We start from the raw sequence: 27154 nt of genomic DNA on the forward strand, positions 1-27154 counted from the left end.
AAAGGGAAAGATTTGTACATGTTAGGGAGAAAGACACTTTCAGGAATAAGGGACAGCTAAAAACATTTTGAGAAATGGAAGCAATCTTGTGTTCATTCCTGTTTCTTGAAGGCAATGATGATAAAAGAAGCAGGGAGAATAGTGAAGGGATATTTACTTTGATGAAAATATTCCTTGGAAATGTTGCTCATTACTTACCAGAGATTGCCAGTAACAGTTTAGTAGTATAAACTAGCTCCCAGTAACAGGAATTACTGGGAGCTAGTTTATACAGGGATGCTTATAAGCATGAGATGAAATTTGGAATGTTGTTTGGGATGCAGTGCTTTTTGCTTTGATTGAAGTCTAGCAAACCTGTTCTGATAAATGTGTATGTTAACTGTAAGAGATTGTCCTACTGCACCTGAAAAAATCTTTGAAAATGTTCAGCATTGTAGTCTTTTATTTGATTAATATACATGCTGTGAAGCCACTCCTATTCCCAGAAACTCAACTGCTACTAAAGGATTAAGAGAAGGGTCCTGATCTCTACATTGACTTAAGTTCTTTGTAATACAACGCACTGTATATAAACACAGCATTATGTAACTGATCTTGCATTTTTCAGCAGACACCATAAACAGTAATGTGAATTAATAGCATATGATTGAAATTCAGATATTTTTGACAGAACATTTTTTGTAAACATGGGTTTCTTTAATATCTTGTCTTTAGTTGGCTAGTATGTTTCAGCAGAAGGACCTCAGGAAAATATGAATGTTGCCATCATTATTTTTTAGAAGTTATTAATGTGGTTCTTTAGTAAAGAAATTCACATCTAAATGCAAAACCACATAAAAACCACCTTCTTTTGTTTGGTTGCTAATGAGGCCCACTTAAGTCCTGGCATGGGAAAGGAGCATTTAAAGGAAAAATGACACACTCTTAGATTTGTGTATTTTGTGATTAAGAAAACTGGTGTATTTGCCTAAAAGGGTGGGACTTCTCCAAATAGCGAGGGTTCATGTCACAGGGAGCAGTGTAAAGTTGACGGTTGAATGTCCATTCTGCATGACTGTAAAACTGGAGTGGTTTATGAGTCAGTGACTTGGGATAGGAAGAAATGGTTTCTGTATGCTTTTTCAGTAATGAATACCTGTTAAATAATTTACAGCCTTATCACACTTGGACTTTTTGACAGGGCCTCTTGCAGTATTACAAGGGGTAATGGTTTTATTGAGGAAGATTGGTATAGATCGGATGTGTTTTTACAGTGAGAGTGGTGAGACACTGGCACAGGTTGCCAGAGAAGTGGTGGATGCCCCATTGCTGGAAACATCTGATAGCAGGTTGGACAGGGCTCTGAACAACCTGATGTAGTTGAAGATGTCCCTTGGTTGGACTTAGTGACTTTTAAAAGGTTCCTTCCAACTTAAACTATTCTGTGAGTCTGCCTGTTTGAATCTGACTAAATAAGACCATTGCTTCATGGTACAGAAGATGAAATTTGCTTTCTTTATTTTTTTGAGATCAGTTAATAACTAAGCAGCTCACCATATAATAAGAGCCTATTGAGGATTCAACAATTTACTTTCATAAAGAACAAAGGAAGATGTCAGAAGTTGACATACCAGAAGTATCTGCATGTATAAGAAATTACAGATGACTGTAGTTGAGCAATAAGGGCTTGGTAAGTTCCACTAGTTAGATACTGTGACACAATACATTAATGGCAAAAAAAAAATGCACAAATTTTATCCTAAATTAGGGTTTTATTCAAAACTTTTAATTGAAGCCATCTGTTTATAAAATATGTGTTTTGACACAAACAAGGTCCTGAATTTGAGCTAGAAATTACTGGAAAGGATTCTACAGGTTGACTCAAGCAGGGATGATGACCAAATGAGGGGTGGTTTTCTTCAATTTAAAGATATTGTAATTTTTTTTCTTTTAATGTAATAGGGGGCAGTATTTTGTGTTTAAGGTGGTAATGTTTCATCTGACACGATAATGCACAGGTACAAATGTCATGTTCATATGTAAGGTATAGTGAATGTCCATTCATATAAAGGTATATAATCCACTTCCTCTAAAGTACTAGCCTTTACCTGAGGCTGCTCTATGCTCAGTTATTTCTGTAAGGGAGGTTTTAATGGAAAATGGTTTTAATTTAATAAGAAAAGAGTCTTACTGTATCCAAACACTGATAGAGTTTTAGGTAGTTTGATGTGGTCTGTGTGGCAGGGCAGCTACTTTGTAGGAATATAAGTCTTCATATTTATGATAAATAAAACTAATGACAAAATCTAATCATTGTTCAGTTGAAACATAAATATTTTATTACTTTTTTTTTCAGATATTAAGTTGTAAAACAGGTACTTGTTTTCAAGAAATACAATGGACAACATGACTACTAACATGACAACTAACAGCTCTTGCAATGATGGACTTCTACTTAGAATGGGCCTTAATGATAACAAAGCTGGAATGCAGGGTTTGGATAAGGAGAAAATCAATAAAATCATCATGGAAGCTACCAAGGTTGGTTTGATTACTTTTTTCCTAATTCTTTTTTTGTGGTCCAGTATTTGAAAACCCTCCCCCTCCCTTCCCTAAGTTGTATCCCTCACGTGTATATATGGATAGTATCTTCTTGGAAGAAATTTATATGTGGGGAGGAAGGAGAAGGGCCATAGTTTAGTGTACTTTAGAGTATTGTTGTATTCATCCACAAGGACATGAAGGATGACAACTGAGTATATGCTTAAGTGCTCCTTTTTTGTCCAAAGCAGTACATAAATACTACAGCATTTGCCAGAGGTAATGGTGGAGGCTGCAGCTTCCTCTATTTCTCTGCCTTTCCATTCCTTTTGTCCACCCCATCATTAATCAATCAGCCAAGCAGATTTACTTCTTTTGGTCACCTTCTTGTAACTGATGAATTTGATGTAATCGAGTTTTTACTGCCTGTCTTTGTGACTGTCTTCTTAGTACTCAAGAGAAGTGGCCAGAAGTGTACAGCTTTATACTAAAGATCACAGAGGCCCTCACAAGTCTTCAAGCCATTGAAATACTTGTCATCCTGGTTGTTATTGGAGAGTTGCAATAGTACAGTATAGGGGTAACACTTCATCTGAGAAGGTCAGGGTTTTCTTACTTTTCCTTCCACAAGTGTGTATTTTATTTGGTGTCATCATGGCCCGAGATTATGTGCTTTGACGTTTTCCTCATGCATTCCGTGTTGACTAATATTGCTCTGTAGTGATCTGCAGTGGTGGGGCAGAGGGAGAAAGGAGGAGAGAGAGTGAAAACATGCTGCAAACAGTTCTTATGTAGCAAGCTTTTTCCTTTTTTTGCTTGCAGTTTCACATTGATGATACTTCATAGGCTATCAAACTTTTTATTGATAAGTTGTTTCTTCTATATATTGTGTTCACTCTCTCTTGAAAGCAGTGCTTTGTCAGACATATCCCAGATAATGATATTTACATAAAATATTTTGTTACAGCTATTACTGTTTCATTTCCTGGTATGAAAGAGAATGAACTGTAAAATAAGCTTTCAAAGCTGACATATAGGCATCTAACTAATTGAATATATTTCTGTCAAAAAAGTGCAAGAGTTTATAATTGCCAGATACGCATCAAAAAATCCAAAAAGAAACATTGATTATTTTCCTTAAGCTTTTCTATAATCTTTAAAATGACACCTACAGACACTACCCGCAGCTGTACTGCAAGGTTTATGGCATTTCAACTGTGAAATACTGCAATAAATGGAAAAAAAAATTAAAACTTACTTATGATCTCAAGAATTGTGTTGCTTTCCACACCTACATTTTAGTACTTATTTCTCTCAGTGAGTCTCAGCAAGTCATATTTGATGGCATAGGTGAGAAAAGATAAAAGGGCATATCTGACATTCAAAGAAAACACACCCCAATTTTTTTAAATTAGATATTTCTACTAATGAAACGTGATATATTACAGCTCTGCCATAATATTTTTTATAGTTATTATGAAAGTGGATATTTTTGCTTTTTATATAAATGCTTGAATCTGACTTGTCTATGGCTGAATCCTTGGTATCAGTGACAGTTTTGGTGGTTAGACACTTTGACCTAAAGATGTGTTCATTTTTGCAGGTTTTACCAAGAAGTTCAAAATAAGTCTTTTCTTGCAAATATTATTTCACTTGTAAGCTAAGACATGTTGCAAGAAAAACATCTTATTTCCTACTTTTGAATTTTTATCTTTTCTACTTCATTATATGCCCTCCTTTCTTTGTTCTGAGTCAGGAGGGAAAGTCACAAATTCTGTACATGATTATTTTCTTTTTTTACATCTGCTTGTATTCATGCCTTTTTTTTGAAGGAACAATTACATATATGAGAGCAACAGGACATTTTATACTCATTTGGTTTTCATCATCCTCTTCCAAATAGCTTGTAATTCTGCAGTGTCCTTCAAGATTGAATGGCCAACAAAATACTCAACATTACAAGTGAATTTGACTTATACAACACCATTATATATTTCCATATTTATTAAGCTATGTGGAAGTCTGAAAAAATGTTAAAATAAATTTTTATTAGAGTTTTGTACTCCATACCTTGGAGATATTGCAAAGAATAGTTTGATTTTTATCTATTCTTTCAACATTTTTATTGCCAGGTGTTAGACTAAATAAACATACAAGGGTCTCTTAATAACTCCTTAAACTCCTTTGAGCAGGAGAAATATATGTGTGTCATTTGAAGAGATGTAAAGAACCAGTGGGCTTTTTTGTGTATTTTTATATGAAAATTCAAAGCAGGCATTAGAAAGCATCTCTGTGTTTTATGTTTTCTTTATTTAAAGATCAAATATGGTTGCTTAAATACAAGGTAAAGACAAAAAAGAAAAACATAGTGTTTTTGTGATTTTTTTTCTTTCAGGGTTCTAAATTTTATGAAAATGAACTTAAGAAAGATCAACAAGTTAACCAACGAATTGAAAAAATGATGCAGCTAAAAGAGAAAATTACAGCCCAACAGCTCTTGAAAGCACAGATGCAGGTACTAATCTTCTAATTACTTACTGGGGTCAGTGTTGAATCATAAACATTTTGGTGTGTTCTGATTTATTGCATTAAATTCTGCCAACAGGCACGATGTTAAGCTACCATTTGATGTTAGACCTGCAAGGAAAAGTGCACAATATTTTGCCGGTGTGATCTTAATATTAACTTGCTAGAAGAATAGTTTGTAAAATTACTTTGAAATGTTCTCTAAATGAGTGAAATGAAACAAATTAATTCCTATGTTTCCAAGTCTGATGAGTTTGAAGTTCTGTCATTATGATTTATGTAAAGGCTTGTTAAATACTTTGTTGATAAGTATCATATCACTGTTGTGTTTAGAATTTACATATATTTGTGTTCAGTGGCCTGCGATGGAATGAGAAAGATCAGAGTTGTCAATAATGCGCCTTTTTAAAGCCAATTAATGAAAATCATCATGACTGCTTGTCACAAGCAGTCACAAGAAATGCAAGCGTCCTGAACTAGACAGATGAAGAGGCTATTTTTCTTTTAAAATGCTAATGGTAGATAGTAGTCTCCAAAGTATTACAGTGTATGTAATGTTAAAAGAAAGGTTGTACACTATACATTACTAGGCACAACAGAGTTCAAATTGTTTGTAGGAGCTGAATTCCTTTCCATTTTCTTTTGTACTGTGATTCAGTCTTTAAATGACTGCTTGCTGGTTTTCCTTGACAGGATTCCTGTTTTATTCACTGCGCATAGCAGATAATGTTCACTGAGGGGCAAATTATTCAATATTTACTGTTGTCCTTAATGTTCGATGGGTGGCCCCAGGCTTTATTTTTTGAACTCTAGTCTAAATCCAGTTTTGAATGCAGAATTACTGATTTTCTAATATAGTTTTTATGTTGTACACCACATACTGTCAATTCTTAATTCTTGCAATATTCCAGCAAAGTAGACTGATATTTTTTTTGTTTGTAGATGAAGGGCTGAAACACATGAAGATTAAACACATCCTTTAATTTTCAGTGCCATTTTGAGGATTAGAGGTTGAGGTCTTTTTGGTGTACAACTATTTTGGTTCAATTCAGGTTTGCAAATCACTTCCATACTTTAGATGCCAGTGTTTCAAATTTGTTCCAAGAAAAGTTCGCCATTCTAAGTGCCTCTGAAAAGTTTGTTGAAAGCCTGTATGTCACTATTTTTTATAGTGAATCTTCAACATAGATTAATTATGACTCTGCTTGTCTAGGTTTTTTTGAGTTAACTAAGGTAGCTTTTAAATAATATAATTACAGAAAAAATGCTTCTGTTTCCATCCTACCTTCACCAGAGAACTATTTATTTTACCAAGAATAGTCTATCTTATGGAATACATTAATAACACAAATTTTATAAATAATGTTATTATATAGTTATGTAATGAGAGAATATAGTAGTGTAGTGCACTTTGTGGAAACAAAAAAATTTCAATTGCTTTGTCTACCTTCATGTTGTCTTTTTTGGAAATTGATCCATTGATATTACAATACAATTTTATGCTCTTTTAATGTTTCTTATGAAAACTGGTTTCTGTAGAGGAAAAAAGAAACTTAAGAAGATAAATTCTCTTGTATGCATTTTACTGGGACCTGAGTTTCAAATTCCATGCTGGAAGTCTTTATGCTGCTTGCTGAAATAGCAGACATCTTTATTTCCAATAGATAAATTGCAAAGTCAGCTGTCATACTGCATGAGAAATGTCATTAGAGGAGTATAGTAGGCACACTTTTTTGCTGGTTAATTTGAGATCTTTGCTGCTGTAAAAACATCTTGAAACATTGGATTTTTGTTCTGTTCTCTGTATGCACATAAACTCTGGTATATGATTGTTGTTGCCCTCATTCTCCCAAGCAGAAATTCTGACCATTTTGCTCTCTCCTGTGCTTTCTTTTTATTTGTCATATCCTGAATTTTTCTTTCTTGTCCCACATCCACAGTCAGATCACCATCAGTCCTCTTTACAAAACAGTCCCAGAGTCCTCATTGAAATTGTCCCAGAGTCCTCTTTGAAATTTGTGGACTTGAAGCCAGTCTTCTCTCTGTCTATTTGATATTCTAAATACCTTTCCCTTTTTCTGTTTCTTACCTGCCAGCCACATCTCCCCAGGCCTCCACCTTTTGCTTTGCAAATCTTTGTCTTGTTTGGTTTTCTTAATGATTGTTGTGTGTTGTTTAATCATCTCCATTCAGTTATGGATATAGTCAGTTCTTATTATTTTCTCTATTGTTCTTATCTATTGAGCTTTTTAGCTTTTCCTTTTAGTACTACGTTCTGATAGGAGTTTTTAACTCTTCTTTTTAGTACTACGTTCTGCTAAAATTTTAAGTGGGAACTATTCTGGAATTAGAAAGGTATCTGTATATCTACCTCTATGAACACTGCATGTTCTCATCTTCAAATGAAGTCTTGTTTGTAGGACGGTTAGAGGCTCAGGTATGGTTTCCTAAGCTGGCAGTTGATTTAAGTCCTGTAAGGTAAAACCAAGCAAAAATGTCTCCACGTACTGGACTTTTGGACAAAATCCTGCTTACATGATGGCAATAGTAATATGAATAAAATGTAGATTCTGCAACACAGTTCTAATGTTGTTTTTGCCATTAGAATGTGTGGAACTCCTTGAGGTTCAGCAGTAATTTGTAATAAATTAAAAAGTGTGCAGCTGCTACCAGAGTTGGAAACTGCTTTACTGATGTTTGCTGTTTTTATTCATCCATGTTGGATTTATCCCGGATGTTTATTCTGTAAATAGTTACCATTGTCTTGCTTTTATTGCCTTTTTCTGTCTTGCTTTGAAAACTTACATATTCTACTGTGGGATAAGAAAAAAAGAAAAACTCTTCAAATTGTCTAAAAGTGTTTATAAGGAAAATTAAACTTCTAATTATAATTTGTAGGTTTTGGTTGTTTAGTTTGTTGTGTTTTTTTTAATCTAGCTTGGAAATATATATTAAAAAGTATCTCTACTTGACAAAGGTTTTTTGAAAGCAGCTTTTAAAAACTTGTCAGCCTAGCTTGCTTGTGAGGAATTACTCCACAGATTTTAAAGAGAGATTTTTTATGTGCCAAGAATTCTCTGAGTAGATCTGGTTGTGTTTGGTTTTGGCATATTACTTGTATCCGTTTCTTTCACTGAAGAGTAATCTTTTTGTATTTCTTATTGGTTTAATGTGATTTTGCTTCATTCTTTAGATGTATATGTTAGCTAACCAGTAAGTATGATGTTAGCAATATATTTAGGCAGAAAAAGCAAAACAGGGGTTTGTTATAAATGTGATAAATTGAAATGCAGAAGTTATGCTACTAGAGCAGCACTTGATACTATCTAATTAAACTATTTGAATTTGAGAGCAACCTAAAAATTATCTGTAAAGCAGAATTTAAAATAAGGATGCTTTTGATGAATTGTGACATTAATCCTTTTGAATTAGTAATATAGTGGAAATAATGTAAATACCCCACTTTTGTTTCTTTTTTGGTTTTTTTTTCCTTGAATGTCTTCCCCCTTATGCTTTTAATTTGTCTGAACTAGTTTTCTCAGCCTCAGAGAACATACTGTGCCCTTCTGTATTGAGTAGCCTAGTTTAAGGCTCTGGTCTAGCATTTCATCCCTCATAGCAACTTGGAAAAAAACAAAGAAAAGACTTTGTAAATCATTAATCAGCAATTTAAATAAAACATTCCAAGCTCTCTTGCCTTGGTTCAAGTGTTTTGAGCTCAAAGATGGTTCTCGAGGATAAGGTTTTTATGTTTTTTTATTAAGCAGTTCTGTTGAGGGATGTATAAGAGAGAAGAACCATGCAAATTGCATGTAAACATTCCTCTCCAGGGCCAAAAATGAATTAGTCAGTCCAGAGACATTTCTGTACTGGTACCCTGATGTCAGGAGAGTGTGTGTGGCCTTGTGCCTGCCAGCAAAGTGAAACTTTGGTTCCTTTTTGCTAATTCCATTTCTTGCTGTGTTACCTTGTTGTGAAGCCTATTGGGGCTTCTTACTAGCAGTAGCAGCCTTTTGTTGTGTAGATTGAGGTTGCCTAGTTAACCTATGGTTAGGTAATCTTATTTTGATAGCACATTCTTTTGGCTTTTTTCCTGTATTTTCTCTTACTTCTAGAATGATGTGTGATTCTGCTGCCACCATGATCATCATAAAAATCCCATGTCAAATATTTAGCAATTTTTCATGACAGCATGGTTCATACCTCATTCATAGGTCAACAGTATTTCTGGAACAAACAAATGATTTGCATGACTTTTGGTAAAAACATAAGCAATTTAAGCACAATCAAAGTACTTTGTAGAGAAATCTGTGTCATAACACCATGGAGCTGATGAAGCCATGCTGCTCACATAGACATACATCTTTAACATTTGGAATGAAACACACTTGCTTATAGGCTATTCTGATTGCACTTTTCTCAGCAATCGAGCGTTATATGTTCCTGTGACAAAAGTTGAAGACTTTGCAGCTGTGGCATTTGTCTGCCCAAGTAACTCCTACATATGATTAAACTGTTTTTCCTGGAAACGGCTGAACACCTGCCTGCCCATGGAAAGCAGTGAATTAATTCCTTATTTTGGTTTGCTTGCATGCACAGCTTTTGCCTTCTGTGATAAATTGTCTTTATTTCAACCCCTGGGTTTTTTCATTTTTATTCTTCTGACTTTTCCACCATGGGGGATTGAGTGGCTGCAGGAGCTCAGTTGCCAGCTGGGGCTAAACCACAACAGCTGGGGTTTTTTTCCACTGGGTTTTAGGGTCTTTTTTTTGGACCAATTGCTGCAGCAGCATTCTCTCTGAGAGCAAGTTTCCTGCAAAGCTTAATTGTTTTTTTTGTTTTTAGTTGGTACTGGTTTGGTGGGGATTGGATTTGTTGAGGTTTTTTTCTCTAACTATATGCAAGATTCATCTGAGTTTTAAGATAATCTATACTGTTGCACTTCTGCCAGGTTAGTAGTATTTCAATTACTGATTTATTCTGTTCAGGTGGACAAACTTGTGATAGAACTGGAACAGAACCGTAACCTTAGCAGTACAATTGTACATATTGACATGGACGCCTTCTATGCAGCTGTGGAAATGAGAGACAATCCAGAGCTGAAGGAAAAACCTATAGCAGTGGGATCAATGAGTATGTTGGTAAGGCTGAATGTTAAACTAATACAGAAACCAATTGCATGAATCCTAAGCCTAATAAACCATAAAACAATAGCAGAAATAAAATTACACTGTATTATATGAAGTGTGGAAAACCTAAAAATAATATAGGAAACAGTAATTCTTAGACTTGGCCATGTAAGCTGGATTTTTCAGTAAAATGTGTACTTATTAAAATTTAAAGTATGTAAGCAGATTGAAAGGCAGGAGGAGGGGGAGTGAAAATGTGTATAAACTCTTGGCTTTTTCAGTCTTTTCTGTATGGAGATATGTGATTAGAACTTTTATTTTTATTTAGAACTATTTAATTCTAAACTTAAAGAAAAGTTTGATTACTGAACACTAAACTTACTTAATCTCTCTTAAGTCCACCTCAAATTACCATGCTCGGAGATTTGGGGTGCGTGCAGCCATGCCTGGATTTATTGCTAAAAGGCTATGTCCCCATCTAACTATAGTACCACTAAACTTTGAAAAATACGGCAAAGTGAGTAAAGAGGTAAGTCTGAAAGTGGTCTCTAACCAAAAGTGAGTGTACTTGTTTTTAGACTGTGTCAATAACATCAGTTCTAGATAGCATGAAAAGTGATAATTTAAATATTAAATTCTTCAGTAATGCAGCTTTAAACATAAGTCTAACAAAATATTGGGGCTTTTGGACAAGGAGATGAAAAAGCATTGCACTTACCCAATCTGTCAATTCTACTGAAGTTAGTAGCATTGCTGATAGAAGTTTTGAAAATCTCTTGTTGTATTATTCTTAAAAGTTAAAATCATGGAACGTAATCTAGTTACTAGGAAGTTACAAGTACATAGGAGACATGAAAATGATAATTTCATGTAATGTGTAATCATACTTTTGAATACTAATTATTGGAGAGAAAAACAAAGAGCATTAGTGACTTATAAATGCAGATAGAATTTTTTTTTTAAATAAGGGACTACATAGAGCAAAAGAAATATGGAGAAAAGAAATCATGTTTTGCTTTAATGGAAGTAGTTTTACTTAGTGCCAGAGGAAATAGTTGTGATAGATAAAAGCCTGTTTAAAAAAAGGATAAGAGGTCTTTTATACATTTTAAGTCAAATTAGTGCATGACACAAGTCTCCTGACTTTAAAAAAATTGTGTCAGGCCTTCTTTATTTTTATAAAGCAAAAAATACACAAACATAAAGTAAGATATTAGTTTATTTTTTTCACTTCTGAAAAAAAAGAGAAATAAAAAAGGCATATATAAATATGCCGTATTTCACAGTAGTTTTGGATCTTAAGGATCTTGGATTTCATGGTGTTTATTTCACAATGCGTATTTCATTTGTTGTTTGCCAGGGTAAAGTATTAAAGTATTAGAGATTTGGCTTGGTCCAGATTTTTAGTTATGTTTTTCCCTTGGGTTTTGGATTGAAAATATTTAAATTTATTTCATTTTGTCTTTCAAAGTTCGTAGAGAATCCTATCTTCATTCAGTTTCTGAAGGATGAAGTGCATGTGGATGAATGTTGTAATACCTAAGAACTTGACTCAAACTGATAGGAAAAACATAGAAAAAACCATAACACAGTCAGATTTTCCCCAGGTTTAAAAAAAAAGAGGGAGGAGAGAAGGTAGAGCTTTTATTTTGACTGTTTATTACGTTTCCTTCTAGAAAAATGGACTTATAACTAAGGTTTTCTTAACACATTTTGCCTGTGGCATTAACCACTGCTCTGAAATATTTTCTGTAACTTCAGTTCAATTACTGTTACTGATGGGTTTCTTTAACCTTTGTATATGTGATATCTGACGCACTGAGCACAGAAAACTGCATTAGTTTATTCATGTTGCTGAGTTTCCATGTCCTCAGAGTTTTATTCAGATGGTTACTGCAGTGTCAGTTACTGTAGTGTCAGTGAACCGAGTGGCTGTGCAGTCCTTATACCTTAGTGCCCTTTGCTGTTAAATACACTGCTCAAAATCTGTTTTGTTCTCACTTACTATTAATATCTCACTACTTGAAGAAGCATTGCCATAATTTTACAATATCAAGAGATAATTTGTATTGTCAGTATCTTTGGTATTTATTGATCATCTGGAAGTTTCAGAGTACATTTGTTTATGTCCTGATTTCGTGTCAAGATCTGCTCTTAGAGCAACACGGCTTTAAACTTTTACTATGTGTTTATCGAGGTTAGAGAAATACTGGCTGAATATGATCCCAATTTTATGCCTATGGGCCTAGATGAAGCCTACCTGAACATAACAGAGCACTTGGAGGAAAGGCTGAACTGGCCTGAAGATAGAAGAAGGTTCTTTTTTAATACAGAAAGCACTACAGGAATAGGTAAGCAAATTACTTACTTTTCATGAGGTCACCTGACACTGAGACAGAGTGTTTCTTTTAGAGATCTTAGGCAGAACTGTGAAAGCATTAAATTGTAGTTAGAATTTAAGCTTTATTTTTCTTAGTAGGATTACTTTATTACAACAGTACAGAATTTATCATTCAAATGGCACAGGACTTCTACAAGCAGAATCAGTATAGTGCAATCTATAAGTAGCAAAATAAAAAATTTATAATACAGTAGGACTTGAACCAGGTAAATAGCACGCAGTTTGCTGTATCAATATAACAATCATAATCTGGACTCAAAAATCATATAAAAGAACATGAGTCACTCCCTCAATCCTCAGAGGAAGCAGATGAAGGCAGAGGTGTCCCTGGCCATTGGGATGTCCCAGGTCTCACTGTCCAGTGACAGCTCTGGTCCCTGTTCTTCCTCAGGACCTGCCAAAGGAGACAGAGAGACAGCGCTGGGGCTGCAGGCAGGAAGGGCTGTGGGGCTGCAGGCAGGGCTGGGGGGGCTGCAGGCAGGGCTGGGGGGGCTGCAGGCAGGGCTGGGGGGGCTGCAGGCAGGGCTGGGGGGCTGCAGGCAGGGTTGGGAGGGCTGCAGGCAGACAGGGCTGTTGGGCTGCAGGCAGGGCTGGGGGGGCTGCAGGCAGGGCTGGGGGGCTGCAGGCAGGCAGGGCTGCAGGCAGGGCTATGGGGGGTGCAGGCAGACACTGCTCTGGGAGCTGCAGCTTCTCAGTGCTGCAACAGGGTCATGAACAGCACTGGGCTGGCTGGGTGTTGGGATATGCAGGAGGGCAAGGAGCAGTGTGAACAGGGCAGCAGAGGATGGCTGTTTGCCTTGTGCAATGGCATAAGACATGCTGTCCACATGGGATTGGGAGCAGGAGTTGCCAGTCATAAACTTCAGATGAGCTGCACCCACTGAAAATGTAGATACATCAGTCCTTCCATAATTTGCCCTCCCATATATTCTCTACATCCAATTTAGTTAGTTTACAGATTACCTTTCTCTACTGCTCACCTGTGAATAAAATGTACGCTATTAATGACTTGGACTTGGAGAATTTTTTTTCTTTTAATGAGAATAAAATGTTTGAAAAGTGGTGCTAGATTTTCTAAACCAAATGGTGCGATTTAGGTCTGCATTACAATTCAGCTTGATAATTTTGGAAATAAGTAGCAGGAGCACTGCAGGATTTTAGAAATGTTCAAGGTATTACTGGATTTCCCATGTATATCCGCTTGGGAATAATAGAAAAGAAGTAGTCATATGAATGGTTGAATGATGCACAAACTGGAATATTTATACTACCTGTATTCAAAATTTCTAACAGTCATTAAGAGGATAATCAAGTGTACACTACTACGGAAAAGCATTGATAAAATAGAAAGCAACAAACTGTCATAGTCTTTACAAAATCAGTGTCACTGATATGTAGTATGTGCTTCTTCACACTTGCCTGATATCTTTGTTCCTTGCAAACAAGTGCTCAGAGGGTGAAACTGTAATTGTAATGTTTGTAGAGTCAGATCAAGGACTGTTGACATTACTTTTCTACTATGATTGCAGTTGAAAATGAGAGGCTCACCAGGATGATCATTCTAGAACTAGATATTCTAGAATCCTAATTTTATTTGGAGAATATTGAAAAAAATTCTGTGGAAGAGAGCATATGGCCTCCAACCTGATATAAAACAAAAATAATTATAAAATCTCAGTGGTTTTGCTACAGCAACAGGCCATTAAACCTTTTGCTTTTCTGGAAGTTTATTTCCAGTCTACTAGCCAATTCCTTCAATCTCAGCCAAGCTCAAATCATAGCAAAAATGAAGCAGTTACATCTCTCCAATCTTTAAACAAAAACCAATGCAATTGCTTTCTCTAAATAAAGATAGAAAGAAGTAAAACTGCTTATGAACACTGAAGCCAGTGAAGAAGGAAGTCAGTCTATACGGACGTATTAATCGTTTGTATTTCTGTCTAACTTAGATAATTGTGTGAATATGTCTGCCAAATTTAACGAAGGTGAAGTCTCTTCTTCACCAGTGCTGTTTGAAGACAACACATCTCTGATGGATGAGGAACATGAACAAAGAGGTCTATCAGTGGAAAACTCAGTTGTCTTTGGAACTTCTGCAGAGGAAGTTGTGAAGGAAATTCGCTTTAGGATTGAGCAGAAAACTCAACTGACTGCTAGTGCAGGTATTCAGACACATAGGAATAATAACTTAATTTTTGTATTTCCATAATGTCTTCTACTTTCATCTCAGAGGGCATTAATTAAGAATCTACCCTTGCCACAGTCTCCTGCAACAAATATATGAAGATCTTTGAAGGTCTGCAAAGAATGTGACTTTAAGTTATTTCAAGAGATGTCATGAATATTCAAACCATTACTGTTTGTTTTCTTTTTTACTCTCTTTTTAATCATTGAAATGGTTATGTCATCTTTTTTCTTCTTTCTACTTGAAGTAAGAATAAGCAGTGAGGAAGAATGACTAGTACACTTGAGCTAATCTTAGCACAGGTGGTTTTTCTAGTGCATCATGTAAATTGTTTTTGTCAGACGCTGTGTTATAGTTAAATCTCTCACTGATTTCTATACTGCTTTTAGTTTGAATAGCAGATGTGTGCTGTTTTGTGTTTCTACCTTCACACTGTTCCTTGCTTAAAAAAATATCAAAATTCATAAAAAAATATCAAAATGTTAATTCTAGAAAAGTACATATATGCTGAAGTTAATGAACTCTTTAATAGCTTTTTAATATTTATCAATCAAGTTCTGTGTCTTGACTTCAGACAACTCACTTTTAAATTTTACCTATTTTGATTGACTGAAACCAGTGTATGTCTCTAGCCACATTTGGATGCCATCCAAATTGCTGTATGAACCAGGTCGGTGAGGCATCAGGCAACGGTGAGCTTTATGAAGCAGCTGCAGAGGGTCAGGAAAGTGTGGAATGTAAGCAGAGGCAGAGAAACAGCTAGTAAGAAGAAGCAGGATGAAACCCCCCTCCCATGTATGTTATCTCATTAATAATAGCAGAATAACAGTTTTCTTTACTGAAGTTTTGTCTTCTTAAGGATAAGTTAGTGTGTAGAAAACAGGTGTAGCTTTTACAAGTGCAAATAGGGGTCTTAAGCCCCAAAATTAAAAATAAATAGAAGGGTAACTGGAAAAATACTGATAATCAATAATAAGTAGAGTTATTTTTGCCATCTTGAATAATACAGTATATCAGTGTGCAGACTTCTAGGGCTGTAGCAGAAAGTTATTCTCTCTTTTGCTGAAGATTCCAGAGTTAATTAGTCAAAAACATTCCAGAGTTAATTCGTAAAAACAGTTACTTTGATAGAAAAGCGCCATCCCTCCTAATTCCTCTGATGTCTGTGAAATATATATAAATTTATAAATTACTACATTCCGGTGGTAGCCCACAAAATGATATAATTGGTTAAATTCTCTCACAAAAGTCTTTTTGCTGAAATACAAGGAAGAAAGGTCTCCTTACTTAAGAGTTCATTGTAACTACCATAGCCAGCATTTTCTTTCTTACCATAATCACCATCATAAAAATGTTGACTCGTGTAACTGATGTTATTTTTAAGGACTTGGTATTTAAGCCCTCTTGACTTACTAGTGCTTGTTGTGTTACCCTGACTTATGAATAATCATAATTCTTTTCCTCATTTTAGTTTTTGCCAAGTATAAAGGCTACTCTTTGGCTTATAAATATTGCATAGTTGAAATTAAACTTCATCTTACGTTTTTTTAAATTACCATTTGTTTTTGTTTGTTTTTAAGGAATAGCACCAAATACAATGTTAGCAAAAATGTGCAGTGATCGTAATAAGCCTAATGGCCAATACAGAATTTCTCCTGAGAGACAAGCAGTGTTAGACTTCTTAAAAGATTTGCCCATTAGAAAGGTAAGAGACACAATGACATTTACTGTTCTGTCATGTAATGTTTTTATGTTCTAGAAGCAAGATTTTTACTGAAATGATAGAATTTTCTAGGTAATCTTCCATGTTGTATTTGATTCAGATTTTCTGAGTAATGGATCTACAAATGGAACATTTTCACCATAATGTTACATACTCTTTTCTAGGTGCCAGGTATTGGAAAAGTAACAGAGAAGATGTTAAAAGCACTTGGAATTGTGACTTGCTCAGAACTTTACCAGCACAGGGCGCTGCTTTCTCTTCTTTTTTCAGAAGTGTCTTGGCGTAATTTCTTGGATATTTCACTTGGTTTGGGCTCAACACATTTGGAAAAGTAAGCCATGGGGGTTTCTTCCTTCTGTGTTAATATTTTTCTGAATGTTTCCTTGTGTATGTTACATACTAAACATATTATTTAACTGGCAAATATTATGGATATATGCTTGTTTAATATATTTTTTAAATGTCTGATGCCTGTTACTGTTATACTTATGTCTAAGATGCAGTAGCCAAACATGAAAAAACAAAGGTTTGTACAGCCATATCTAAATATGAAATCTAAAAAAATCTCATCAGGGAAGTTGTACGTAAGTGTATGTCGAGAAATCAAGGTAGGATAACCTTATAATTATCAAAATAGCTGAACATAACTGAGGTGTCCTAAGAAGAGTTGTACATTCCCTTTTCTTCAAAAACAATGCACATTCATTGGTGTTTATAATTATTGGATTATAATGAAAATCACAAAGGTATTTGATCTTCTCTCGTGGTGAATTGTCAGGGAAGTTTCTATGTCTTTTATTAGGATTATCTATTTGTAATATCAACATGTGAATTTGGTGGAATAGAACCAAAGATTATTATATCCTTCTTAATATATGTTCTTTTAAGGTTGTCTGTACTTAAATAGCTTTTACCCTCCTTTTTAGTATGGGAGAAATCAATCTTAGCAGTGCGTATATCTTTTCAACAATATTTGTCATTTCTAAGCCTGTCTTGGAGACAAGCATGTTCTTTAAAAAGACCCAAAGCATAGCATTTTACTCTTTGTTTAACTAAGACCCTTAATTAAGTATTGATTTCTTTTTAAAAGACATTCCTTTCCACAGTACTGAAATTCTGTTTTAAGGTAGCTTGATAATGATTTGATTTTAATAAAAGTTCCAAAGTGTCTTATGCACTTCTGAAACACATATTCGTTATTATATCTGTAAATTCTCTGACAATAATCTTCCCTTTTTTCCATTTGGCTACAAAATAATATATGTAGTGAGCAGTTTGAAGCCCAGTAATGTGCTAGCACAAATTTTTGTGTTGGTTTTTTTTTCTATTCAGAGTATAAAAACTCTGAAAATATTTTGAAAATTTGAAAATATGCGGTAAGACTGACTTGGTGAAGGTGACTTGATAAAAGATAAGACACAGTTTTCAAAATATTTTTTTCTGTTAATATATAAACAGACCTTGGATAGCCTTTTAATAATTGGTGCAGTCTTTCTTCTTATTCACCCTAGTTAGATGTTTTACAGCCTGGGATATCTCCCAGGGCATTTTGAAAAAAAGGAGCATTTCAAAGGTTAAGGGTTTTAATGTCTAAGATTTTTTTTTTGTCAGCACCAACTTGATTTCAGTGATTTTAGTGTAGAGAAAACAACCACTTAAAATATTAAAACCTGGATCTTCAGTAAATAGTTCATCTTATTGTGTCTGACTACCTTCTTTTAAGAAAATATGGCAATACCAAATTTGTTATTTCCAATGCTTGAAAACAGAAGAATGACCTGAAATTGCTCTGAGGCATCTCCTTATGTGCAGAAAGTTGTTAAAGGATACTCAATTAGCACTAAGAAGAAAGAAAGCAACAAACAGAAAAAGCTTTAATACGTCAGTTTTAAGCTGAACAGTCTTTTAGACTGAAGGCAGAATATTTCCTCAGATCCTCAGATAAAGGAAATATTCAAATATACATGTATGTGTGGGATTTTAATAGCCATGCTTCATAGTTATAGCTAAGACAGCATAGGATTTGTAGTTTGTTTTCTTTTTGAATCAGACTCTCTCTGACATAATAGGTGAGTTCTGAGGGACTTTTTTATTTGTTTGGTTTTTAGACTTTTTTATTTTAAAAAGACATCTATGTTTGATCTATGTTTTTACTTAATCTACATTATTTTTTTTAATTCTGCTTTTTGCACTTGATTAAACTTGATGTACAAGATTTGTAGAAAAATTTAACATCCAGACTTTATAGAAAAGACTGCTGTTAGTTATTTGAGCATTATTGGTTGACTCTGAGTTTATTGAAAAGATTTCTATATCAAGAAAGTATAATAAACTTTTCTCTCTTTAAAGGGACGGAGAAAGAAAAAGTATGAGCACTGAAAGGTACGCTTCTTTAATATTGAATTTAATAACATTAACCATTGGAAGCACTAAATACCAAGTAATGTATACTTTTATTAGTCATATAATTTTATTTTTATTTAAAAATGCACATATACAACAAGCTCACTAAATCAGATTCAAGCATGAATTATTTTTTGTCCTTAGCTCCAGAACTCCATGGAGGTATTTTTGTCAGTTTGAGTATTCTCTTATCATCCAATTCTGCTAGTGCCTTTAATGCATCAAAGTGATCTTTAAACCATAAGATAAGGTGGAAATATATACGGGCTTGAAAAATTTTTATCTGTTTAAGCTCAATGTCAATATCAGTGTAGTAGTCTGCAGTCACATGTATTTCCTAACTAAAGTTTTGCCAGAGTAAATTTCCTTAAGAAGGTAGTTAATTTTTAAAAAATGAGTTCTGCCAGGAGAATCTGTAAAGCACTGTAATAATTATCCCTATCATCATGTGTTTTCTTAGAAAAGGTGGTAAGAAAAGATACTTAGTTCTGTCATTTTGCGACTTAATAGCTGTGAGCAGCTTAAATAAGCCCAATATGATTTTGGTACCACCACAGCTGAAAAATTTATGGGTTTAGTGTTGTGCTGCCTTGCAATCAGACAGATACTTGGGACATCTGCACAGTATCTTTCTGTATTGCTTTTTTCCTTTCTTTTTTTCCTCAAAGGGAATGGTTTTGGACCAGAAATGTCTACAGGCTTCTGAGATCATGAAACTAGTTTATATGGGGGAAAAGACAACCCTGAAACAGCATTCTCTCTATCCTGTCCTTTTCAAGCCTTGGACTTTTACAACTTCTCAATCACTGCAGTATTGTCTGAATAGCATGAGTTATTCCTTGGATAGTGGTATAGCACCCACAGTGAAATACTTGGCCTATGAGTTTGACAGTGTGCAAACTTTCTTAGAGGAATGCGAATCATAATAGAGGACATCTTTTCAGTACAGTCAGGTGAAACTGACTATAGCTTAGAGATGCAAAATCCACTGTAATTTTATTGACCTTACATTTGTAAATATAAAGTTTGACATGGAACAACGTATCTGTGAGACCTTTCCAAAGCCTGAACTGTCTATAAGTTTTGCTTTCCATTTCTCTTGAAACAATGGAAGGTTCCTTTTCCAGTGATGTTATTACTGAAAAGCAAATGTACAACAAATAGATAACACTGTAATTTCTGTCCTAAGAAGATCTAGCAAAGACAGCTGGCAACATTTTTGGCAGAAAGATAGCTTTTCCTTCTTTGAGGCTAGACATAATTATCCTAGTTGACATCTTTTTCTTAGCATCTGCATTATTTATTCCTGATACTTGGCTCTGATGTTGACTTCCAGCTCCTGGCTTTCCTCTGATGTTATACTGTGTGTAGAAATGAGATTAAATACAAATAACTTGGCTGTCTCTATGAATTCACTTGCTGTTAATATTCTGTCTTGCAAATACATCAATGCATCAATGACATTAAATTTGAATAATTTTCAAATAGTGCATGAAAAATTGAAACCAAATAGTTTCATTATTTGAAGGGCCTTTCAAACATTTTGCAAACAAAATATTCCTATTAATAATCATTGTGCCTTGAAGTAAGAATTTTAACCTATATAGCATTCTTCTGATTCTAGTGTTGTTTAACTGTAGAAAAAAATACTTCTAGATTGCAGACACTGAACATACTATAAGATTCATACTGAACAAGATCATATTTTTTTGTCTTAGAACATTCAGTGAAATTAACACAGCAGAAGACCAGTACAGTTTGTGTCGAGAGCTCTGCAGAGACCTTGCTCAAGAGTTACAAAAAGAGGGACTTAAGGTATTTATTTTACTCAGGTTACTTGCAAAAAGATGCTTTGCACTCCAACAATTCTATGCAGCTTTAGTATAAATGCTTTCAGCAGCATCATACCATGCAGTCTATCTTCAGAAGTCTTCATTCTTTAATTTGCAGATGTTTAGGATGACTTAGGCAGCATTTTGTTGTTGTGCAAGTGGCTGTCTAGCAATACATGTAGGATAAAAATTAAATCGAGTTTTGAAATATGAAAAATTAATCAAGTTGTTTGGCATGTAAACATTTTATGCCAAAAGCAATGTTTGTAAGGGACAAAGTGAATAATAGAGCTGATTGTCCATAAGCCATGCTTTGGTTGATTGTGTAATAATTGTGTATTTAAAACACTGTTTCTCTCCTGTATACATACAGGATCCCATCAATAGCCAGTTTTTTAGTTTAAGAACTTGACTAGTGCTGAACTTGCTGACAAGTTAGTCGCACCATTCAATAGCATCAATAGTAGAAACAATCCCTTTATTCTTTCTCCCCAGATACCTGTTTTTTACTTGGAAAAAGTAAATATTTTCTTTGAAGGTCTTACGGTAAAGCACGGGATTACATTTAAGACCTAAAATAATTGTTGTTAATCTTCTTCAGCCTTAAAAGATTGTCTCAAAAGAGGACAGGTTGAAAGGGAGATGATCAGCTAAGGAGGATGAAGGGATAAGCTTACAAAAGCACCAAAGAGAGTGCTACTTATTTACGTTTGGATAGACATTATAAATCACGCAAATTGTTTGAGGGGTGCTGCCAGGGAAATATCTGCGCCAAACACAAATGATGCGTGTGGTTGTGATAGCACTGTGCAGGAGGAAGTAAGTTTTCCGTGAATCTGTACTGGGGTATCACTTTTGTGTTCTTCATTGTTAGGATATCTGACACTGAAAATTTCCATATGAGGAAATATTTTTTTTTAGATGGGGTAGATGTTGCGTCTGTAGCCAAAACATGAACTCAACTGAACATGCACTAGTGGCAGGTGGTCTGCTGAGAACTGCAGTCAAATGACCCAGTTCAGAGAATTCAACTTCGACAGAAATTTAGGAGCAAGTACAGAATTTAGGGGCAAGTACAGAATTTTGCAGACAGATACTTGGGAGCACCCCTTGCTGTGCACGGATAAGCACACAGTGACATAAAAGCATACTTGACTCTGGCTTAAGAACCTTTACATAGATGCTACATAATAATTGTTTCTGTGCCATATATGACATACATTTTAAACCTTTTTTAAAATCATATTTTTTCGTAGGGTAAAACTGTTACATTGAAGCTTAAGAATGTGAATTTCGAAGTTAAAACCAGAGCTTCAACTGTGCTGTCTTCTGTTTCTACTGAGGAGGAAATATTTACTGTTGCTAAAGATTTGTTAGGAACAGAAATTGATAGTGTTGCTCCTCACCCTCTACGGATAAGACTTATGGGTAAGATATTTCAAATTCATTCTTCATTTTCAGAGTTTGGAAATCTGATAGTGTTTTGAAATAACACACCGTGCTTTAAAAGTAAAACGGGTATTAATGCATTTATCCTTTTTCTATTACCCTAATTTTTGCAAAGTGAAGCAGATCTGTGCTGAGCAAGTAACTTAGGAAGTTGTAATACTGAGTGCTGAACGGGGACTTAGGAAGCTTTACTAATTGAGGCTGTATATTTTTATTGCAACAACAATCAGATCATCTTGACAGTAGAAACTTGAGTCATAGCAGGGATTAATTCTGCTGCTTTAAAAGAGCTTTTATGTCTTCTTTGCACTACATCAGCAGAAGTGCTTACAGCGCAGTGTTCTGCAGGAGATGCAAACATTTCTGACAACAGTAAACTCTGTGTTTTGACCCTAAGACATATGTTTCAGGTGCTTATGCATTCTGCTTGAAACATTGAGTGGTATATAAAATTTACTTGTCTAAGATATTAGGAAGTGCTGCAGAAAAATATGTTTTGATGGGTGAAGTTCATGCAAAAAACTTTAAACTGAATTATTTGTAACTGTATTTATAAATGAGTTAAAACTTCAGAGTACTAAAATTAATTATAATTAATAATACTAAAATTAATAATATGGTTGGACTAGTGCTTGGGTCTGATAAAATTGTATTGACATTGTGATGCGTTTGGAGGTAGTCTAGCATCTTTTTAGAGATAAATTTTGTCTTTATTGAGTGAATGTATGCCTCAAAAGATGTTAATTAGGAGTTAGTATCAAGCTTTCATAGTATTGTTATTATAAGTTTCTTTTTCATCATTAGGTGTACGAGTATCAGGATTTCTAACTGAAGAAGAAAAGAAATACCAACAAAAAAGCATTACAAGTTTCTTAAAATCAGGAAAAGAAATTGGTTACCTTAGGCTTCAGCCAGAGAAGTCCAACCAAGAGTATTTCACAAAAAATTCAGAAGCAACTCATAGAGGGAGTTTTTTTGATCAAAAGCGAGCAGCAAGACAACTAAACAGTGAGAATATTTCTCCAAATGAAAGCAGAGGTAAGCAGCTGTTTCATGATGATAGATCATCAGCAAATATTTTGGAAGAAACAAAGAAAGACGCCGATTTACAGAATTCTAATGTTTGTAAGATCTTCACCTGTCCTGTGTGCTTTGAGAAACAAAGCAGCAATAATTTGGAAGAACTTAATAGACACATTGATGAGTGCCTCAACGGGATGTGTGTTAAAGATACTGTGAAAATATCCAAGAATGACAGTTCAAGAGAAAATACATCTAACTTTCTTCCACAGTTTAAAACTGAGTGGGTTGATAAATGTCAAAAAAATGAAACATATCAATTATCAGGAACAGACCAGTCTGCAAGTGTATCTGACAGCTCTACTGACAATAGCACAGAAAAATTTGCTCAGATAATACCTGATAAATCTCCCAGAGAACAACAGCCTAGCAATCTCAGTGACATTGCTAGAAATGTGTGTATGAAACAGTGTGTCTTCCCCAAACAAATGTCACAAGACAATGAAGACCATTTTGACAAGACTGAAGATACAGAAGGAAGTAGTTCATCCTGTTTCTTTGAAGCCAAAGAAGACAGTGTTCTTGTTTGTCCAGTTTGTAATTCAGAACAGAAAACCACCAATCTAATGTCATTTAACAGCCATGTTGATATCTGCTTAAATAAAGGCCTTATCCAGGAGCTAACAGAAAAACAGGATTTTGCAACTAAGACTTATAATATGACTTATAATATGGAAAACTCAAACAGAATTTTCTCTGGTAAGTATATGCATTAGTATATATTTAATTATTCAAATTGTCTGCTTTTGCAATTAAGATACTTCAACAGTAGTGTACTTTGAACTTTTTGGTCATTAGAAATTTTTCTCAACAAGCTTATTTAAGTAAGGCCTATATAGGAGTGAACATTTTTATTTAAAAAATGTCAAATTTATTTTCATGACAAAGTAGATTTATAAATGTGATGTTAGTTTGTCAGTGCCCCACCATTTGCCACAAAGGTGACACAGGAATTACTGCTCATTTTTGGAAATTGAAAAACCTGACCATATTCAGAAAGGTGTTTGTGAGGCCACTGATATTAAAGTGAAGATCAATGAAAACATCTTCAACGTGTATTGTTTCAGATTCAGTTAACAGGGAGGCTCCATTATGTCATATGCTGACAAAAATAGAGAGATGAGAACTAAAGCTTAAAGGAAGAAACTTTCAATTCTGTTTTACAGCTAAAAAAATATATCATGTAACTTCATCTGTAACATGCCACAGCAGTATCATTCATGTTTTCTGAAGTAGTTTCTCTTTTTGACAAAGAGTTCATTTTTGGCCAGATTAGAGTGCAAGTGCAGGTAGTAAAGTATCTGCCTAAAGTAGTCCCTTATCTATTTTGGGAACCTTATAAAAGGAAATTAAAAGGCTAGTGTGTTAGGATGTTCAGAATACAATTAAGACTTAAAATAAGAATATTTTACAAGAAAAATTTCATAGTGGTACTGCTATTACATGTGCAAACATGTTTTAATTTAAATGGAAGACTTACTTTAGGTGAAGTTTCTTTTTTGTCCCCTGCAGGATAAAAAAATTAAAACCATGTTTTTTAACTACCACCTTGAAAATCAACTACGTTATGCTGAAGTATTTCTGAAAACTATTACAAGGTTCAAAGTAATCCCTTATAATTCAATAATATTCAAAGGTTTTCTCTTTGAAAAATGGTAATATAAACTACAGTATTCAAGTTGCAGATAATATTTTCTGCTTCTTGAGACAGATTAAATTTTTTAAAAAGCTATTCCATGTATGTAAGCATTCTTTCTTTATGTAACTCATTTTGGTTGTTTTCAATTATTTTTAAGGAGGTTTAAGCAAAGGACAGCAATACACAAATCCTTCACAAGGAACGAAAAGGTAAATGTTTTTTGGAAGTTTGAATATGCAACTTGTTTGAAAATAATGAAGTCTAGAAAAATATTCAGTGTTGTAAAATCTGTGTTGGTATGCATTGTATATTTTAACCACTTACTGTTTGTTTTTTTTTCCCTCCCTTTGTTTAACTCTAGGTCTGGACTAACAGCTTCACAGTCAGTATCTAAAAAACCCAAGGCAAGCAATTCCAACCATACAATCAAAATGTTTTTTAAATGATTGTGTAGCAACGTGTTCTGTATGAAGCATTTAATAGAGTTTTATGACTGCAAGTTAATTTAGCATTGGCAGTAGGCTGGATTCAGGTGCCTGTCATTTTGGAACCATTCCATATCTATGTAATAAGAACATGATATCTGAGATAGAAGAAGAGGTAAAACGAAGGGGATTTTTCTTTTTTTTTTCTTTTCTTTGGAGAATAATACTTTCATTTTCACTTGTTTCCAAGAATCAGAATTTGGTAGCACTTTGATTTAGCTCCCTAGAATACATAGGAATCATTAGCTAGGGTGCTCCACTGTACTTACTGAAGGCCCTCTTCCCACATCTGAACTTCCGTCTTCCCTATTGTAAAAATGAAAGTGTGAGATTAACTGCATGATAACAAAGAGGAGTTGAGTTGCTCAATTTCAGCTAATGTTTGTCTTCGTAGGGGATACAAAAATGTGTTAGTCTCCCAGTTACACAGAATAAGAACAAGAACTTAGAGCACTATCAAGCTCTCATTGTTACTGAAGATTACTTCAGTAAGAGTTGATTGACCAGATCTGAAGGATTTGTCATGGTGTGATATGCAATGACTTCACTTATTTGAAAAATGTTTAAAAATCTATTAAGTGAGAGGATTCGTCCAGGATACTCAGACAAATGCTGTTTCATCTTTGGCCTTTCCAAAGGGACTGAAAACTTTTTTACAGTTTGAAATTGTTACCAGTGAGTAGCACTAAATTTCCTCTAAATAAAAGGTTTCATGGTGCAATAATAATGAATTACATGCAAATACAAGATAATGAACTTTCTTATTGTTTAGCTATCTTTCTCTTTTAAATTATTTTGTATTGCTGAATAAAGTGTATTCTGTGAGTGCATATGTGGAAAAAGGAATGTAAGTGCAAATATTTAAAATGCTCTGTTTAGATTTTTTTTCTGTTCACACCAAATTGTTTAAAGACATTTTATTATAATTAAATATTTATCAGACAAATAATTTATTATAACATATTTCTTAGAAGTTATACAAACATTGCCAAGCCCTGTAGGAAATATAAATTGCTTTTTTAACTGCAAGGTCTTTTAAAGAAGTGGCTGCTGCAGAAGCATCTATTTTGCTGTTCAACTGTATTGAGATTTCCTTGCTTTTTAATCAAACAAATGTATACATGCTATGTGTTAGATGCTCAAGCTCAGTTCAGAATATGCTTTCCTGTTTCCAGAATTGCTGGAATGATTACACCATCTCTACCTGCTTATCTGTTTGTCAGATGCCACTGTACCCACAGCTCAGTCATTTGAATTCATGTCAGTGCTCCCTTACCTTCTTTGGACCAAATCAGCTGGACTAGTTCAAACTTTAAATTGACTCAGTCAGCTTTTTCAAACTGGGTAAGTGAGCACTCAGCATGAGCTATTCTGTTAACAGGCATGGAAACTTCTCGTAGGAAAGACATAAAAGCAACTGAGGGAACATAAGTCTGCCAACTGCTGTTTAGAAAGTGAACACCTATCCCTTTTTTAGTTTGTATCTCTGATTCAATAAAGTGTAGAATCTAAGTATTACCTTGTCATAGTGTGTATATCTTTAAAACGTCTATTTTTACATAGCATTACATAGCAAAAAGTAAGCTACTCTTAGGTGCTTGAAAAAAATAAGTTAGTTGTCTAAACCTCAAAAGTTGCCTTGCCATCTGTTTAAAAGGGAAGTGTCATAGACTTATCCTAGTGGTCATGAAAAGGTTGTGGATGTGTCAGTATTAATGTAAAAATGAAACTCAGTGTGTTACTGTAAATTATTTATTACAGTGCCATTGTGCATTGACCCTG

General features: G+C 34.5%; 1 protein-coding gene across 1 annotated transcript; it reads left to right on the top strand.

Moving 5' to 3' along the window:
* Positions 1-2387: 2387 nt before the first annotated feature.
* Positions 2388-26887, top strand: POLK (DNA polymerase kappa). Its single transcript, XM_054282625.1, has 14 exons — positions 2388-2520; positions 4916-5035; positions 10035-10187; positions 10573-10704; positions 12373-12526; positions 14526-14738; positions 16342-16466; positions 16649-16815; positions 18834-18866; positions 20606-20702; positions 21976-22147; positions 22973-23947; positions 25045-25096; positions 25249-26887. Exons 1-14 carry the CDS (start codon positions 2398-2400, stop codon positions 25331-25333), a joined length of 2601 nt encoding a protein of 866 aa, XP_054138600.1. The 5' UTR covers positions 2388-2397; the 3' UTR covers positions 25334-26887.
* Positions 26888-27154: the final 267 nt, after the last annotated feature.

This window comes from Melozone crissalis, unplaced genomic scaffold (assembly GCF_028551555.1).
Source record: "Melozone crissalis strain CALT ecotype California unplaced genomic scaffold, PUWL_Pcris_2 ptg000005l_1, whole genome shotgun sequence".
Classification (NCBI taxonomy): Eukaryota; Metazoa; Chordata; class Aves; order Passeriformes; family Passerellidae; genus Melozone; species Melozone crissalis.

Coding starts and splice junctions, on each gene's coding strand:
- POLK (XM_054282625.1), top strand. CDS start 2,398: ATGACAACTAACAGCTCTTGCAATGATGGACTTCTACTTAGAATGGGC. Junction 16,816..18,833: donor GGCTCAACACATTTGGAAAA/GTAAGCCATGGG, acceptor CTCTCTTTAAAG/GGACGGAGAAAGAAAAAGTA. Junction 20,703..21,975: donor TACAAAAAGAGGGACTTAAG/GTATTTATTTTA, acceptor ATTTTTTCGTAG/GGTAAAACTGTTACATTGAA.